The following is a 16,523-nucleotide window of genomic DNA, read 5'->3' as shown; positions in this document are numbered from 1 at the left end:
GATACCTCTATCTCTCATAGGTTGAATTCTTTCATTCCATTCCAGCTCACAGGAATCTACCCACCTTTCCTTGGAATTCTTTGAAACCTTTTCACCAAAATCCCCAAAATCTGTTTTCTGGAATTTCCTCTCTTCTTAATCACAAATTGCAGGAGGAAATGGCCACTTCTCCCTTTGCACCCCCAACCCCTTAGGTTTTCATCTATTTTACTTAGCAAATAGTTGCTCCATGTTAAGTGAGAAACTAGTTTCAGAATAGAATTTATTCTTTGCTTTTCTGCCCTCCCTCCATTCCTCCCTCCATTCCTTCCTTCCTTCCTTCCTTCCTTCCTTCCTTCCTTCCTTCCTTCCTTCCTTCCTTCCTTCCTTCCCTTTCTCTTTCATTCTGGATTTCCTCATGAGTATACCCTCTTTATTGTATATTACTCCAACCCTTTAACTATCTTGTTTCTTTTAAATAAGGTAAATCCATTCAGGACTAATGGTCTATATATAAGTTTCATCCTACCAAGTCTTAGTGATATATATCAAATTAAATTTACCTCCCTGTGCTGACTTTTATTTTTGTTAATTTAAACTTTGTCTTTTGTACATAGATATATGAGGCCATGGATTTTGCTACTGTTCTTTGGATTTTGTGTCTTGTGAACTTCAGTGTGTCTAAAATGGTGGAATTCTCATTTCTTTGCAACTACTTTATATACTCTAGTATATTTAACAAGGAAGAATAGAAGAAAATATGCTTAATAAAGGAAGGGAAGAGAATAAGCATTTAATAATGTACCTACTTTATGTTAAGCACTTCACAAACATTATCCAACTTGGATCCTCACAACAATTCCAGAAGGTAAGTGTTGCCAATATCCTTGCTTTACAATTGAGAAAAATGACTTGTCAGGGATCACATAGCTAGTAAGTGTCTGAGATCAAATTTGAATTTCTGGACTCCAGTCCTAGAACTCTATCCCACTATACCACCAGTTGCCTCAATAAATGTTTATGGACTGAACTGACTAATCTACCCTATATTAGCCTTGCCACAACCTATGTGTTTTAATCAATTAAACACTAACCACTCATCTGCTTTATCCTCTAATTGCTCCTTTTCCTAACTTTTCTTATTTGACTTATCTTGCCAACTCTCTTCTTTTTCTTCTTGGGTTTCTACTTCCCTTTTCAGATTCTATAGTTTAATTCATCTTCATCTTTTAAATTCTTCTTTAACCATCCTTGATTGGGGCTTCTTTTTTAATTAAGAGATACAATATAGACCTGATCTGTTATATGGATAGAAGATTCTCCTAAATTTCTCCTCTCCAAGTTCTATTTTTGAACTATATAATCTAAGTCTCTTGAAGGAATTTATGCAATGTTCTTCTCTTCTGTCTCAAAAGTCTTTCCTCTCTTGTCCCATAATCTTCTTCCTTATCCTAAAGAAGCCAGAAGCAGCATGTAGGCCATTTATTAAAACACTGTGGCTCTTGGCCTTGGAGGAGAGATTTATTCTATCTCCTGACTCACATTTGGAGTCTTTTGAGTTGGCCAGTAGGTAGGATTTGGTCAATGCTTAAATGTTCTTTTGCCAAAGTTGTAGGAACCCTGATTCATATCTGGGCATCTAAGACAAGGCATCTAAGCGTCTTAGCATCTAAACTCTTATACATATTCTATTATTTTAACATTCCCAAACAAATGCATCTATAATGGTGGAATCTGCCACAGTAGCAAAAGGAAATACAGCAGTACTACATAGAGTGTACCTTAAATCATTCCATATATGTCAGGTCACCAATGTTTACTGAATGGTAGAAACAGATAGTGAAAGAATGTTGCATTTGGAGTCAGATGACTTAAGTTAAAATCCTTGTTCTACCATAAAGTTTTATATGACTTTGTGTAAGTGACATAACCTCTCTGGATCTCAGTTTTCTTCTCCATTTGATGTAAAATGAGGAAATTGGACCAAATGACCTATGTGATTCCTTCCAACTCTTTCTTCTTCTTTTTTATACAAATGACGAATTTTTTATTCTTATTTAGCATTTAAAAAAATAAGCTGTCCTTCCCAGTTCTTCATTGACCATTTTAAAAACCTTAGGAAAGTCATCAATATAATTGTTTAGTTTAGCAAAACTCCCCCATGAACCTTGGGGAAAAAATGGAGTCTCTATGCATTTTAAGTTCTTCACTCATCAGGAGTCCTCTCCACTCTTTTAGACTTGTAGTTTATCATCAATCAAAGTTCTAAAGTCTTTAAAAGTTGTTTTTCTCTATAATGTTATTATCACAGCATATAGTGTTCTCCCTCATTCTGCTCACTTCATTCTGCCTTAGTTCAGAGGCCCTCTCTGTTTCCACTGAAGCTGTCCATGTAAATATTTCTTATGGCATAATAACATTTCATTACAACTACACACCAGAATTTGTTCAGCCATTTCCCAATAGGGATCCCCCCAATAATTTCTAATTTGGGGATATTATGAAAAAAGATATTAAAATTCTTTTGTACCCTTCCATTTTTTTTTTTTTAATCCACGATCCTTTGATCACCAGGGCAGCAGAGAATTAAGAAGAAACTAGAGGATACTGGTCCCTTACTTCATGCTTGACAGGTAGCAGCCCACTCTTCCTTTTGCCCTGGGCCTTAAAGTGACAAAGGCTATCTTAACTCAAGGCTGGAGCTAACATACAGACTAGACATGCCCCAGGCAAGCTGTCCAGCTCCCACTGAGCCATCATTGCCTAGTGAATCAATCCTATTAACAGTGCTCTCAGTACCATTCAACGACTTAAGAGATAACACAGGCCCAGATTCCATTTAAAAATCATTTTATTATTAACATCATCTTTCCATTTAGCCAAGTGTAGGTAATGTATAAGGAATGTTGGTAAATATTCCATTTGAAGCTTTTTTTTTTACATATTTCCATTGATAAATAAACTCTGAATTCACATAAAAAAGTTAAACTTAAATAACTCATATTTCCTTCTCTTGTAACAGGCATATATTGGTAAAATATAAATATTCTTGGACTCAGGCTTTGTTCTAAATAAAGACAATTATCAGCCACGCATTACAATTATTGACAACAAAACCAAGAACTTGTCAGCCGGTCTTCTGGCTTTAACTAGTACTGAGACAGGAAGCAGAAATGTCACATTTGGTTTCTGGGCCAAGGGTAGGAGTCAGGGTAATAGTGGGAAAGAGGGAACAGTTTTCATGACAGGTTTGCTAAAAATAATCTTTTCTGCCACTGAATTTTCACTTTGAATATCTTATTCTACATTTGTTGATTGATTCTGTAATCATTTTATAGAGCACTCAGATGTCATCTAACAAAATATGGCACATAATCCATTTTGAACATCATTAGAATTGAAAACTACCATGAGGCAAAGAAAAATAACAACAACACCCCCCCCCCAAAAAAAAAACCACATGAATTGAGCATGATTTTAGTTGTGTTTGGTTTGTCATCTTGGTCAATCTAACATTCGTCCACAGCCTCAGTGATTCATTAAATTCCTCTCCCTTGCTAAAACAATCAGGTAATTTCCTCTTCTATCCTATGAACCCCAATCTCCTCTGGGACTGAGGTTCCCTCCTACCCCCAACCACAGAGTGTGGTTATGCTGGCGTCTGAGAAGTGTGTCCTTGGCCTCACCTCCAGACGTTGTGGTAGACCAGTCTCTCAGCTCAAGCTCCACTCACAGCACTCTGGGAATGATGGTGAATGGGACGATGGGGCTGCTGGCTTCCAGCTCCAGAGCAGTCAGGAAGCACTCTGTAGCAGCACTATCATTGCCCTGAGCCTGGAGGACCTCTCCAAGGCCATTCCAGACCTCATGGGCTGTTGAGTTCACCTGGACCGCATCGCGGAGAATCTTCTCTGCTAAACTGTATCGGCCCAGCTGGTGAAGGATGAGAGCCTGTGGATAGACAGAGGGCAGCTGTTAGCTAGGGTAGCTCAAATGAAAAGAGCACCTGCTCCCACTGGAAGCCAGAGGCCAGAAGAGAGGACCCTATATGGTGAAACTTCATGTTTTAACTCCTCATGATATTGTTCCTAATGGACAGAGGCCAATAATAAAGGAGAAAAGGTTTTTTTTTCCCATACAACAAGATAATTCAATGAATCCCTTCAGATTGCAGTTCATGTCTCTAGGGTTATATATACCTTTGCTTAAATGATAAGGTAACTCACATTCCTATAGAACTTTAAAGTTTACAAAGGGAGAAAGGAGCCTAAATGGCACTTTATATGAGGCTCAGAGAAGTCATAGTCACAGAAATAACATAGTTGGATTTTGAGCCTAGTTTTTCTGATTCCAAATCCCCTTTAAGAAGTTAGGGCCATGATGTCATCGTCATCTTCTTCTTAATGATGCCATCTTCAAAACTGATTTTTCACCCCTAATTTTGGTAACAAACAGGGACAACCCACATATATCATAATGAACCCAATCATACCTGGAACACTTGGGAGCTTCTGCTGCCTGGGATCAATAAAGGAAGGATAGAGATCTCCCTGTCAGAATGTGAGATTTGACTCTGATACCAATGGAAATAGGGAAATCAATCACCAGGTCTAGGATAGCAATATAACCCACACATTGGGCAGTGGGAGACCCTGACCTCTAGGCCCTGTCTGAGCCTCTGAGGAAAGGAAGACTGGAGCATGGGATGGAAAGAGGAGAGAAACTCTTTTCTATCATGTGGAATACAAAGAGTATTGGATGTGGAGTCAAGAGAACAAAAATCTGAATGCTGGCTCTGCCATTCACTGCTTCTATGTCTTGTGACAGAACACAACCTCTCCAAGTTTGCTCACTGTAAAGAGTTGAATTAAAAGCAGATTCTAGAGTGACATTGCACACCTTCCTCCTTTCAATAGGTGGATGACTATGGGTGTGACATGTTGCATATATCTAGAAGCAGTAAATATGTCAGTTATGAGGGGTAAGGGTACCATAAAGAAAGAAGGGTCATGATTGTAATGTGAAAACAAAAGAGCATCATAGAAAACTTATTCCTTTCAAAAGTTTTTAAAAAATCAAAGGTTAGATGATCTCTAAGGTCCCTAAGGGCTCAAACATTCTATAATTTAAATACCACATAAAGGAGGGCTTTGTCAAGAGCAGAGACTGGGTGTAATTTTAGAAATATTTCTTTCAGGGTTTACCTTCTGATTTATATACCCTTGCCAATTATATCCTCTCCCATTCCAAGTCCCAGTTACATAATATAATTTGATGAAGAAAGTAAAAAAAGCATGGTTTCAGCATAAGTTCAAAGGTGCCACTGAATGCTAAATGTCCATCCAATACTCTGTGCTAGAATGCTCCATAAGAAGGGAAACAAGCTTTTATTAGGTGCCAGGCACTGTGCTAAACACTTCAGAAATATGAGCCCAGTTAATACTCAAGACAACCCTGGGAGGCAGGTGCTATTAACTTTTACATTAAAGAAACTGAGGCAGACAGATGTGAAATGACCTGACCTGGGTCATCCATCTAGCAAATGTCTGAGGTCACATTCGAACTCAGGTCTCTCTTGCCCTGGTTGCCTTTGTAGGAGCTCTTTAATCTTGGACTTACAGTCAATTACAATTCTGAAGAGGCTGAAGGAGGGACAGAGAAGCAAGTCCACTATTGTAGAGGGTACCATCTCCCTCTCTTATTTTTAGGGTTTTTTTTGCAGGGCAATGGGGTTAAGTGGCTTGCCCAAGGCCACACAGCTAGGTAATTATTAAGTGTCTGGGGCTGGATTTGAACTCAGGTACTCCTGACTCCAGGGCCAGTGCTCTATCCACTGTGCACCTAGCCACCCCCATCTCCTTCTCTTGATGAAAACTAAAAAAGAAGCCTTCATCATATTATTGGCAAACAGAACTCAACAATTTTCACACTAGAGCCAAGGAAAGTGTAGGGGTTTAATCTGAATCAAATAAGCTTAATGCAACTATGGAAAATGAAGTTAGTCTCCTTGGCATGGAAAGCAGTGATTCCCTGGGGGGTTGAGGGGAGGGGGAGGACCTCCTCCAGTCTGCCTTCCTCCCATCCTCAGCACTGTAAGACTTCCAGTCTGGCAGATACCAAGTCAGTAGCAACCATGTGCTTAGTTCTCCATTTCCAGGCTACTATTCAGGACATAATACAGATTCAGGACTGGAAGGAAACTTGGATGCTGACTAATGACATTTATTTTACAGGTAAAGAAACTGAAGCCCAGAGAGTTTAAATAACTTCTCTAGGCCCCTGAGGAGTGACAGAAGCAGGATCTGAATCCAGGTTTTCTGATGATATTCTTTCCAATGTACCACATTCATTCACATTTATATAGTCTTGCTTCAAGAGATATGATAAAACAAAATTTGCAGCCTGGGATCATGGGAAAAGCAGTAGATTTACTGGGAGGGGGCAGAGGGGTGACCTTTAGGAAAAAAAAGATAAAGATTCTAATCACACCTCAGCCACTGACTCCCTTGTATGACTTAAATCAAATCACTTAATCTCTGTGGCCTTTGGTTTCTTCATCTGAAAAATAAGGGGATTGTTTTAGATGACTTTTTAAAAATTTTTTAAAAATTTTATTTATTTAAGGCAATGGGGTTAAGTGACTTGCCCAAGGTCACACAACTAGGCAATTCTTAAGTGTCTGAGTTCAAATCTACCCTCAGATGCTTAAGAATTGCCTAGGTGTGTGACCTTGGGCAAGTCACTTAACCCCATTGCCTTGCCCAAAAAAGAACCAACCCCCCCCAAAAGTCCCTTCTAACTCTTAACACTAAAATTTAAACATATAAAGGAGAGGGGGCTATGCACTTTGCAAAGTGTTTACACTTTGGTGCATTTTAAAATGGACAAATCTGGAAAAACACCTCCTGAGCAAAGTGAAGACAAATACATGTACTGGGCTCTGCTGCATATGGATGATTTCATTTAAGCAGGAATGTCAGTCAGTGATGTTGAAAAATATGCCCAGATATGACAGAAGGGAAACTCCTTATTTCCTCAGGTACATGCTGTGGCTATTTTTGGTATGTCTGGGTCTTGAGTTACAACATTACAATATTAACCGTGCTGCAAGAGACATTACAAAGACTTTGTTCCTGGGCAGAAAAAGGACAACTTTGGGGTTTCCCCCAGTTGAACACTCTCAGGTACTGACACAATAATCAAGATGTTCTGGGAATTTGGCAAGTCTATGAGTTCCTTTTCATTTCTCCATTCGCCAATTCCTGACCTTATTGCTTCTTCCCATGGTTAACTTAGCAACTGCTTTCCCTGAAAGCTCCTGATTTCTCTATAGGTTGCCTCTTTGCTATAGAGACAGGAAGAAGTGCACGTTAGAGCTGGAAGAAGGCTGCTGAAGGACCCTCAGCAAGGACCAGCAGCCAGAATTTTGGATTGCCAAGGCACTAATCTTTTTCACTACATTATACCTAGCATTCACTTACCAGTGGAGAGCCTCTTTTTTTCTGCTGATCTGACTGCAAAATGATCACCAAGCCAAACCCAAGGATAAAAGCAAAAGTAAATGGGCTTCTGATTCTGACAACCAGAAAACAAATTAGTATCTTAGCAAAAAGAGAGAGAATGTTTTTTTGATTTCTTGCAGTAAACCCAGCCCATTTAATGATGGTAAATGGAGATTTGTAGGAATTGGGCTTGGAATAGAAATGATCAGACATCAATTTTTTCCCAGCATGGGCATGGCCTGCCAGTTTCACTGTTGGGAGATTTTCATTAGAAAATCTTCTGAATTCTGATATCTCTTAATGGACAGATTCACAAATCTGTAACACATGCAAGTCCTTGAATGGAAGAACTGCAAAAAAAATATTTTTTCCTAAGCAGCTGATCTTTTTTTTTACCAATTAAACTCATGACTCTGGTGACTCCACATCTTCTATCTATCTTCCATTAAGACTGAAGATTTAATCTACTACAAATTCACACATCATAGCTTCAAGTAAGCCTTCCTAATTAGATGGAAAATCATTTCTTTACCCCTCATAAGCCCCCACTACACTTAGCACAGCAACTATATCAAAATATTCTCTCTATTCTCCTAGGTCTAACTCTCTCCCCAACCTAGCAACCTTGCCTCTTGTATTCATTAAATTGAGGCCATCCATCTGACCCTACACATTCTTCCTCCTCAAAACTCAGAACATTTCCCTATCTTCATCTACATTGTGTCCCCTTATTTGCTTCAATCTTAACCATCTTCTTTGCTAAGGCTAGTCCTCTAAGTGTGCATTTGATTCCAATACCATTTTTCACTCTCTAGGACCTTGCTCCATTGGTGTATATGTATGCAAAAAGGCAGATACATGTGAGTATATCTTATTTGTGGATTTGTACATATATTCACACATATCAATGACTACATATATATGATAATTTCTTCCCCAACTCCTGTTTCTCTTGTTGTTTAGAGAATCATCTTTAACTTTGTATATGTCACTTCTCTATCAGTATTAAGTTTCTAGAAAGAGTAGCTTGTTTACTCAATGCTTTTCCCAACTGTTAGTAATCTCACTTTTGTAGGTACTACCCTATTAAAATTGTTCTCACCAAGATCACCAATGACCCCTCTGAATTCTCCAAAAAATGCATTTTTAATGGCTAAAATCTGGGGTTTTCAATATATTAAAAGCTCAATTCTCTTGCATGTCATTATGGTGACCAAAAAAAAAAAAAAAAAAACAATGAGGTTAAAAACAATCTTTGTTACTTGTTGTTTTGTTTTTGTTTGTTTGTCTTTGCTTGTTCAGTCATGTCCAACTCTTTATGACCCTGTGGGACCATACTAACCATGTAGTTTTTTTTGGCAAAGATACTAGAGAGTGAGTTGTCGTTTCTTCTCCAGTGGATTAAGGCAGATAGGGTCGCACAGTCAGGGTCTGAGGCAAGATCTGAACAGTCATTAAGTTAACATCATACAATCCCAAAATAGTGGAAAGATTCTTAGATGACATCCACTCCTCTCTGACCAAAATCCTTTATACATCATCTTCCCAAGTACTCAATCTCTTTTGAAGATTTCCAAGTATACCTCCTGAGGCAGTCTATTCAACTTTTGTATAGCTATAATTTTAACAAGTTCCCCCTTATATCAAGTTTAAATCTCTGCTTTAAACTTCTAACAATTCATCCCATACCTCCTCTCTATCCCCTGTCACCATACCACGATCAGGTAGAATAAATATGGTTTTTCTTCTATGCAAGGAATCGTGTGAGGCAGTTAGGTGGCACAGTGAATAGTACCAGGCCTAGAATCTGAAAAAATCAGAGTTCAAATCCTATCTTAGACACTTAACCAAGTAGGTATCCCTGGGCAAGTTGATCATGCCTGCCTCAATTGCCACAACTGTAAAATAGTACCCACCCCACAGAGGTGCCATATTTGTAAAGTACTCAATACAGTGTCTGGTTCATAGCAGGTTCTATAAATACTTATTCCCTTCCCTAAGAATCTTTGGAAAATCCAAAGACATTATTATGTCTCCTAGTCTTCTCTTTTTCCAGGTCAATTCTTCCATTTCCTTTAATTTAAATAATTTAATTTAAAATTATCTAGTCCTTTCATCATCCCTTTGAATGCTCTCCAGTTTGCTTTCTTAAAATTTAGTGCCCAGAAGAAACTCCAGTAAATTAAATACTAGATATGATTTGAATATGTAGAATATAATGGCAATATTACTTTCTATAACAATCATAGTTAGATTTTTATAGCATTTTAAAGTTTGTATTCAATATACTTTTTAAGCTTCCATTTTCTTTGCCTTTTTTCTTAATATTTCATATGACGTACTAGCTCTTTCCTCTTTTAGCTGATATGACACTGCTTTCTCTTAGCTCTCTTAATTGAATTATCTTAATTTCCTCTTCATTGCTAATGAGTTTATTCTTTTCATTTCTGATACTGGTAATTTGGTTTTTTTCTTTTTTTAATCAGAATGAATTAAAGGTTTATCTATTTTATTAGTTTTTTTCATAAAACCCACTCTTAAGTTTTATTTATTATTTCAATAGCTTTCTTACTTTCAATTTTATTAATTTCTCCTTTGATTTTCAGAATTTCTAATTTGGCATTCATTTGGGGATTTTTAATTTGTATGTTTTCTAGCTAGTTCTCCTTTGTTAAGTGCTCATCAATAGCCTTCTACATGTATGTGTCCTATAAGACCCTGGCTTAGATATTTTCCTTTTCTTCCTTTAAGTTATTCACCTGTAGTATTGTTTAATTGCATGATTTCAGTCAACACAACACAAAAATCATAAACACTCTGAATACCAGCCTTGTATCTACAAATTATTATTGGCTATCTCCATCTGCATGGACTTGTTATCATCTAAAACTCAGCATGTCCTCAAAAGAACTAATTTTATCTTCTTTCTCCCCAAATTTGCCCTCCCTTCAATTTTTTTTTTTATGTTTTTGCAAGGCAAATGGGGTTAAGTGGCTTGCCCAAGGCCACACAGCTAGGTAATTATTAAGTGTCTGAGGCAGGATTTGAACTCAGGTACTCCTGACTCCAAGGCTGGTGGTCTATCCACTGTGCCACCTAGCCGCCCCTCCCTTCAACTTTCTTAATGCAGTTGTTGACACCACTATTCTCTCAGTTACCTAGGCTTGATTATCCCAGTCATCTCTGACTCAGCTTTCTTTCTACCATTGCTCATGTTTTCATTAGGAGATGTCTATCATCATTTTGTTACCAAGTTCAGTTGAACCTTTCTATACACATGGCTATCACTATATTTCAGCCTGTCTTCACTTCTTACCTAAACCATTATAAATAACTCTTAACTGGTCTCCCACTACTCGGTGACATTGTTGCTGGATTACAAGTCAGGACCATGGCCAGCAGTAACCACAAAGCTAAGAACAGCTAACAATCCCCTTTCTTTTTACCCCTAGTATTTAGCATATTTCCTGGTCCACTGTGAGAATTTGATGAATTCTGGTTAGTTAGAAGGATGGGGCAAAGAAAGGCTTATAGGAAGGGGTGAACAGTATTTGCAGGTGATAAAGTGACTGAATTGTCTGATCAAAGCATGGAATTTGTTGAAAGATGACAGATCCTGTAATAAAGGGTAAGGTAAAAAGATAGTTGGGTACAAGACTGAAATTTAAAAGTCATCTTGAACTCACTTTCTTTATTCCCCCCACATTAAATTAGTCAACAGATCCTGTTTCTTCTTTCGTGAAAATATTTCATGGTCCTTAGCAATTCCACTATAATACCTGTGGTTAGATCCTTACCACCAGACTTTTGGAGGCTTGGGTTGCTCATAGGGGAAAAAAAAACCTCTGATTCCAGAATATCAAAGTTATGGAACTCAGAATCTTCCACAGTCTGGCAAACCACTACTCTTTTCATTTTAGCTCAACTACACAACTAACTGCTCCTTTATTTTATCTGGGACTTAATTCTGTGCATTTGCATAGGTCACCTCTCAGGACTGGAGTATACACCTTCATTACCTTGGTCTACTAAAATCCTTTTCTTCCTTCAAAGTCCAGCTCAGGTGCCACTCTCTTCCTTTTAGACTGTAAGACCCCTGAGGGAAGATGTGGTGATATTTTTGTTCCTTTGTATTCTCAATACTTTGATATCATATATGTGATTTAATTGGCTTACTTGGAAATGTCTAGTCTGTGTGCTCTGGATTCTGACTCCAAAAAAATTAAGAAGGTGGCAGCTATTTTTGGAGGGAAAAAAAGTCACAAGCACAGAGTTTCTCAGTAAATCTATTCACTGGAGATAATTTCTAAAGATAAAGCTGCCCAAGAAGTACCACTACTGACCTTCCTGTGGCCAGAAAAACTCATTATTAATAAGAGAAGGGAAGAGTCAGAGTATATCCTAACATGTCACAAGGCATGACTAGTAGACTGGAACTGAGGAGACCAAGGTTTATGCCTTAGTTCTAGGATTACCAGCTGTGTGCCCATGCACCAATCATTTACCTATTCTGAGCCTTGGCTTCCTCACTTGTAAAAGAATCGATTTTGTACTATCTATAAGAATTGTCATATAGAAGCTTTCTTGTAAAATGCTAGTGTTATATAAATAGGAGTTAGTGTTGTTTATATTGTTATTGTTTTTCTCCAGTCAACAGGTATTCATTATGTGCCAGAAACTATATGTGCTAAGCGCAAATATGATAAGATAAAAGGCAAAAGTAATTTGTCCTCAAAAAGTTTACAGTCAAATTCACAGAGACAATATGCAAGCAACTAAGTACACATGAGATATATAGACATGAAGATATGTTTCATGGAAAACTGGAGGTAATCACAGAGGGAAAGAACTAGTATAGAGGCAAAGAGGAGAAGACAGATCACCAGGGAGAGGTTTTTTGCAGAAGGTAGGATTTGAGCTGGTTTAAACAAAGTCAGATTACCTACTGTGTAACCATGGGCACTTAACTCCAATGCCTTGCGGAAAAACAAACAAACAAACAAACAAACAAAAAAATTTTAAAAATAAAGGAAGCCAGGAGACAGAAGTGAGAAAGGAGAGCATTCCAGGCACATCAAACAGCCAATGAAAATACAGACTGTGGAGAGAGAGTGTATCATGTGTAAAGAACAGCAAGAAGGTCCATGTCTCTAGGGTCACACAGAGAGTTTTGGGATGGGGGTAAACTAGAAGAATATTTGGGGAAATAGGACAGGGTTAAGTTGTGAAAGGACTTTAAAAGTCAGAGGACTTCATATTTTGTCTTAGAGCTAACAGGGAGCCACCAGAGAATACATGATGAGACTTGAACTTTAGGAAGATCATTTTAGCAGCTGAGTACAGGACAGACAGGAGTGAGGAGAGACTTAAGGTAAAGACACCTACCAGATGACTATTGGAATATCTCAGATGCCATTTAAAAATCTTGGATAAAATCATTCCCTAAACCAGAAATCAAAATAATTAGGGAGCAAACATCAATGTATGAAACTACCTTTTAACTTTTCTCCTCCTTAAAATGGGAATGGGTTTTTGGTGGTGCTTCTGGGTCCCCCTCAGGTCTGCTCCTGGTTCATTGACACTGTATCACCCTAAGCCTATTGTCCCCTGAACTACCCATGAAAGTTCTTTTTCCCAGATGGTCTTTCCAGTCCAACTCCATGACTACTATTATTTTTCCCTCTCCCAAATGACTATGTCTTTTGTCCACAACAGACAACTATCTAGCTTACATCATGCAGGGCTTCTTCATATAAATGGTTTTAAAACTTTTCATGTTTCTGTTCTATCTTCTCACTAGATGATAGAGCAATTAGTTCTCTATCAGAAAGGTCTTTGAACAGTGGCTTAGAACAACAAATGTTGGAGATACTAGAAATTGGATTCATGTCCTAGATTTGATTCTAATAATAGTATGTATACATGTATATATATATGCATATGTGTGTTTATATACTATATTTCATTTTTTAGATTATTAATTGTTCCATGAGAACAACTAATTAGTCTTCACTTTTCTTTTCTTACTCTTCCAGATAGACTAGGTTAGACTAGGAGGAGAGAGATGGAACCCATGCACAAATATATAGAATACAAGGAAAATCGTGATTGAATTATTTGGGGAAAACAGGAGGATTAAAGACCTTTGCTCCCAGACAGAAGGTAGAGCTGCTAAATTTTCATTTTATTTCTTTTTCCTCTGCAAAGAAAAATGACCTTTTCACTGGAAATGCCAAATTTTCTAATGGAGAAGTGATACCCAAGATAAGTAAAGAGACAGCAAGAAAGCACTTAGCTGCTTTTGATGAATTCAAATCACCTGACCCAGGTGAACTAACCCTTTGTGTTCTGAAAAAAGTGACAAATGTGATTACTTCTCAGTGATAAGTGAAAGATCATGGAAAATAAGAGGTACCACCAGATTGGAAAAGGGCAAAATATGATCCTGATTTTCAAAGACAGAACAGAGTCTAAAAACTATAGGCCATTGGATTTGACATAAATTCCTAGAAAAATTCTAGGGGGAAAAATCATAAAAGAGATATTTGTCAAATGTCTAAAAAGGAAATCAGTGATTACGAAGAGTGAGTATGGTTGCATCAAGACCATGTTATGCTAGGCCAACCTCATTTCCTTTTTTGACAGGAATACTAAACTAGCAGATAAAGGGAAGACTGTGAATATAACATACCTAGATTTCAGTTAAGCTACTGATAAAGTTTCTCAATTTGTTCTTGTGGATAAGATGCAGAGATATAGATTAATACAATCAGAAGGATTTAGAATTGCTAGGATGGCTGGTGTCAAAGAGTAGTTGTTAATGGTTCAGCATCAGTGTGACTAGTTGAGGGCTCTGGGCTATTAACATTTTTATATCAATGATTTGGAAAATGGCATAAATGATCTGCTCATTATCTGCAGATGAGAATGATAGCTAACACACTGGATGAGAGCTTCAATCAAAAAGGACCTTGACAGGGTGAGGCTTGGGCTCAGTCTAATAAGATGAAATTCAATCAGGATAAACATATTTACACTTAAACATATAAAATCAGCTCCCTAAATATAAGATAGAGGAAATATGAAGAAACAGCAGTTATTCTGTAAAAGACCTATTGTTTTAAGGCATTAGAAACTTAATGAATCAACATAATATTGCTGTCCAAAAACCCTTACGGAATCTAGGATTTCATTAAATAGGTCATAACTTTCTATTGGAAAGAAGAGGGATATGATGATGACCCTACTGTACTATGTCCTGGTCAGTCAGTTCTGGGCACCATAGTTCAGGAGAGGCACTGATAAGCTAGAGAGGGTCCAGAGAAGAGCAGCCAGAATAACTAAGGGCATTTATTGACATCAAGATCTAAGAAGATTAAGTGAAGGAACTGGGAATGTTTAGCTTGAAGAGAAAAAACTTGGAAGGAATATGACAGTTATGTTCAAGTATCTGAAGGGTAGTTACGTGGAAAGGTTGTTGAACTTCTTATGTTCAGCCCTATAGGGCAAAACCAGGGTAGAAGTTGTAACTGAGCAAATTTGAACCTGATGTCAGGAAAACAACTTCTAACAATTAAGAGTTTCCAAAAGTAAAATGGGCTGCTTTATGAGATGGTGAGGTCCTCCTTTTTGGAAGTCTTCAGGAAGAAACTGGAATAACCAATTGGTGATTGTTATAATGGGGATTGTTTGGGGGTTTTTTGTCCTTCATTCTCGAAGAAGACCATGACATCAGAGAGGTGATGCCATGACAAACACATGAATTGAATTTGAGTGAAGGGATGCTGTGTTAAGTCACCAGCCTTACTTTTTCCTCCTGAGCCATCTGGGTTCAGGGGTCAGATATGAATCAGGATGACTGGAGATGGTTCCAGATGTAAGGCAGTCAGGATTAAGTGATTTACCCAGGGTCATATAGTTATTAAGTGTCAAGTTTCTGAGGCTGGATTTAAACTCCTGTTCTCCTTTCTCCAAGGTCATCTAACTACCCTTAATGGGAATTCTTTAAGGTATACGTATGACTAGAGGGCCCCTGAAGTTCCTTACAACTCTTAAATTCTATGATTCTGACTGATGACTGTGGGTGATCAGGAAAGGTTTCATGGAAAGTGTAAAATATAATGTGAAGAAAATGGCTGCTTGAGAGGCAAAGGGGAAGAGGAACTGCATTTAGGCATAGGGAACAATCTGTAAAAAGACAATGGGATGTTAAATTCAGGGAATTGTCAGTAGCCCGGTCTGACTAGAACACAGTATGAAATGAAGTTAGGAAGATAAGCAGAAGTCAGACTAGAGGAACAAATGTCAACCTGAGATGATTGTATTTTATCCTAGAGGCAAAGGGGAGCAACTAAAGGATTTTAAATATAGATATGCAGAAGGACAATTAATAAAATTTGTTGAATAAAATTCTGGTCCCATATTTCTCTTGCATTTCTCAAAATATTCTAAGTATCCACTCTGTGCAGGGTGTTGTGCAGAAAGAGTAAAAACTAAAACCTGATCCATGTTCTCAAATAGCTGCCAGCCTATGTTGGGAGATGTGGGGGGGGGGGAAGGAAGAGGAAAAGTTAAATATAAGATAATAAACAAGGGAATATGGTATAGTAGGGAGCAGAAGAGAGTCAGGAGATCTGCCTCCTACTTCACCACTTCCTTTTTACATGGTTGAGTAAGTGACAACTTATCTGGGTCTTGTTTTCTTTTCTGCAAAATGGAGTTTAGTATAGTCAATTACACCAGACTCTTAGACAGTCTCTCATCCCTTGAATTCTGTCTAAAACAGAACTAATCATTTCCCCTACTCCCCAATTTCCTTATTTCTGCTGAGGTTACCAGCATCATTCTAGTCCCTCAAGATTATGTTATGGTCTATAAATCCTAAAGAATTATCTATCTATTACATATAACACATCTTCATCAACATCATATCTCACCATGGACAAATGGTTATCCAACTATTTGCTGAAGAACTTCAGTTCAGGAAGGGATGCCTCCTTGGGCATCCCACTTCACTTATGGACAGTTTACTAAGTGATCCCT

The 16,523-nt window shown here is 37.8% G+C and overlaps 1 protein-coding gene across 6 annotated transcripts in view; it reads right to left on the bottom strand.

Moving 5' to 3' along the window:
• Positions 1-382: 382 nt before the first annotated feature.
• Positions 383-16,523, bottom strand: part of TTC7B (tetratricopeptide repeat domain 7B) — a 340,869-nt gene continuing 324,728 nt past the window's right edge. For 2 of the 6 annotated variants that reach the window (XM_074235507.1, XM_074235511.1), the window contains exon 21: positions 2,025-3,930. In XM_074235507.1, the coding sequence (XP_074091608.1) occupies positions 3,709-3,930 (222 nt within the window). In that variant the 3' untranslated portion in view covers positions 2,025-3,708. Of the gene's footprint in view, positions 3,931-16,523 lie in introns of all 6 variants that reach the window. The other 4 variants (XM_074235512.1, XM_074235506.1, XM_074235508.1 and 1 more) reach the window with 4 other exon arrangements.

Source organism: Macrotis lagotis, chromosome 4, assembly GCF_037893015.1.
Source record: "Macrotis lagotis isolate mMagLag1 chromosome 4, bilby.v1.9.chrom.fasta, whole genome shotgun sequence".
Taxonomy (NCBI): domain Eukaryota; kingdom Metazoa; phylum Chordata; class Mammalia; order Peramelemorphia; family Peramelidae; genus Macrotis; species Macrotis lagotis.
Note: the sequence above shows the minus strand (reverse complement) of the source record. Positions and strands in the feature narration are given on the sequence as shown.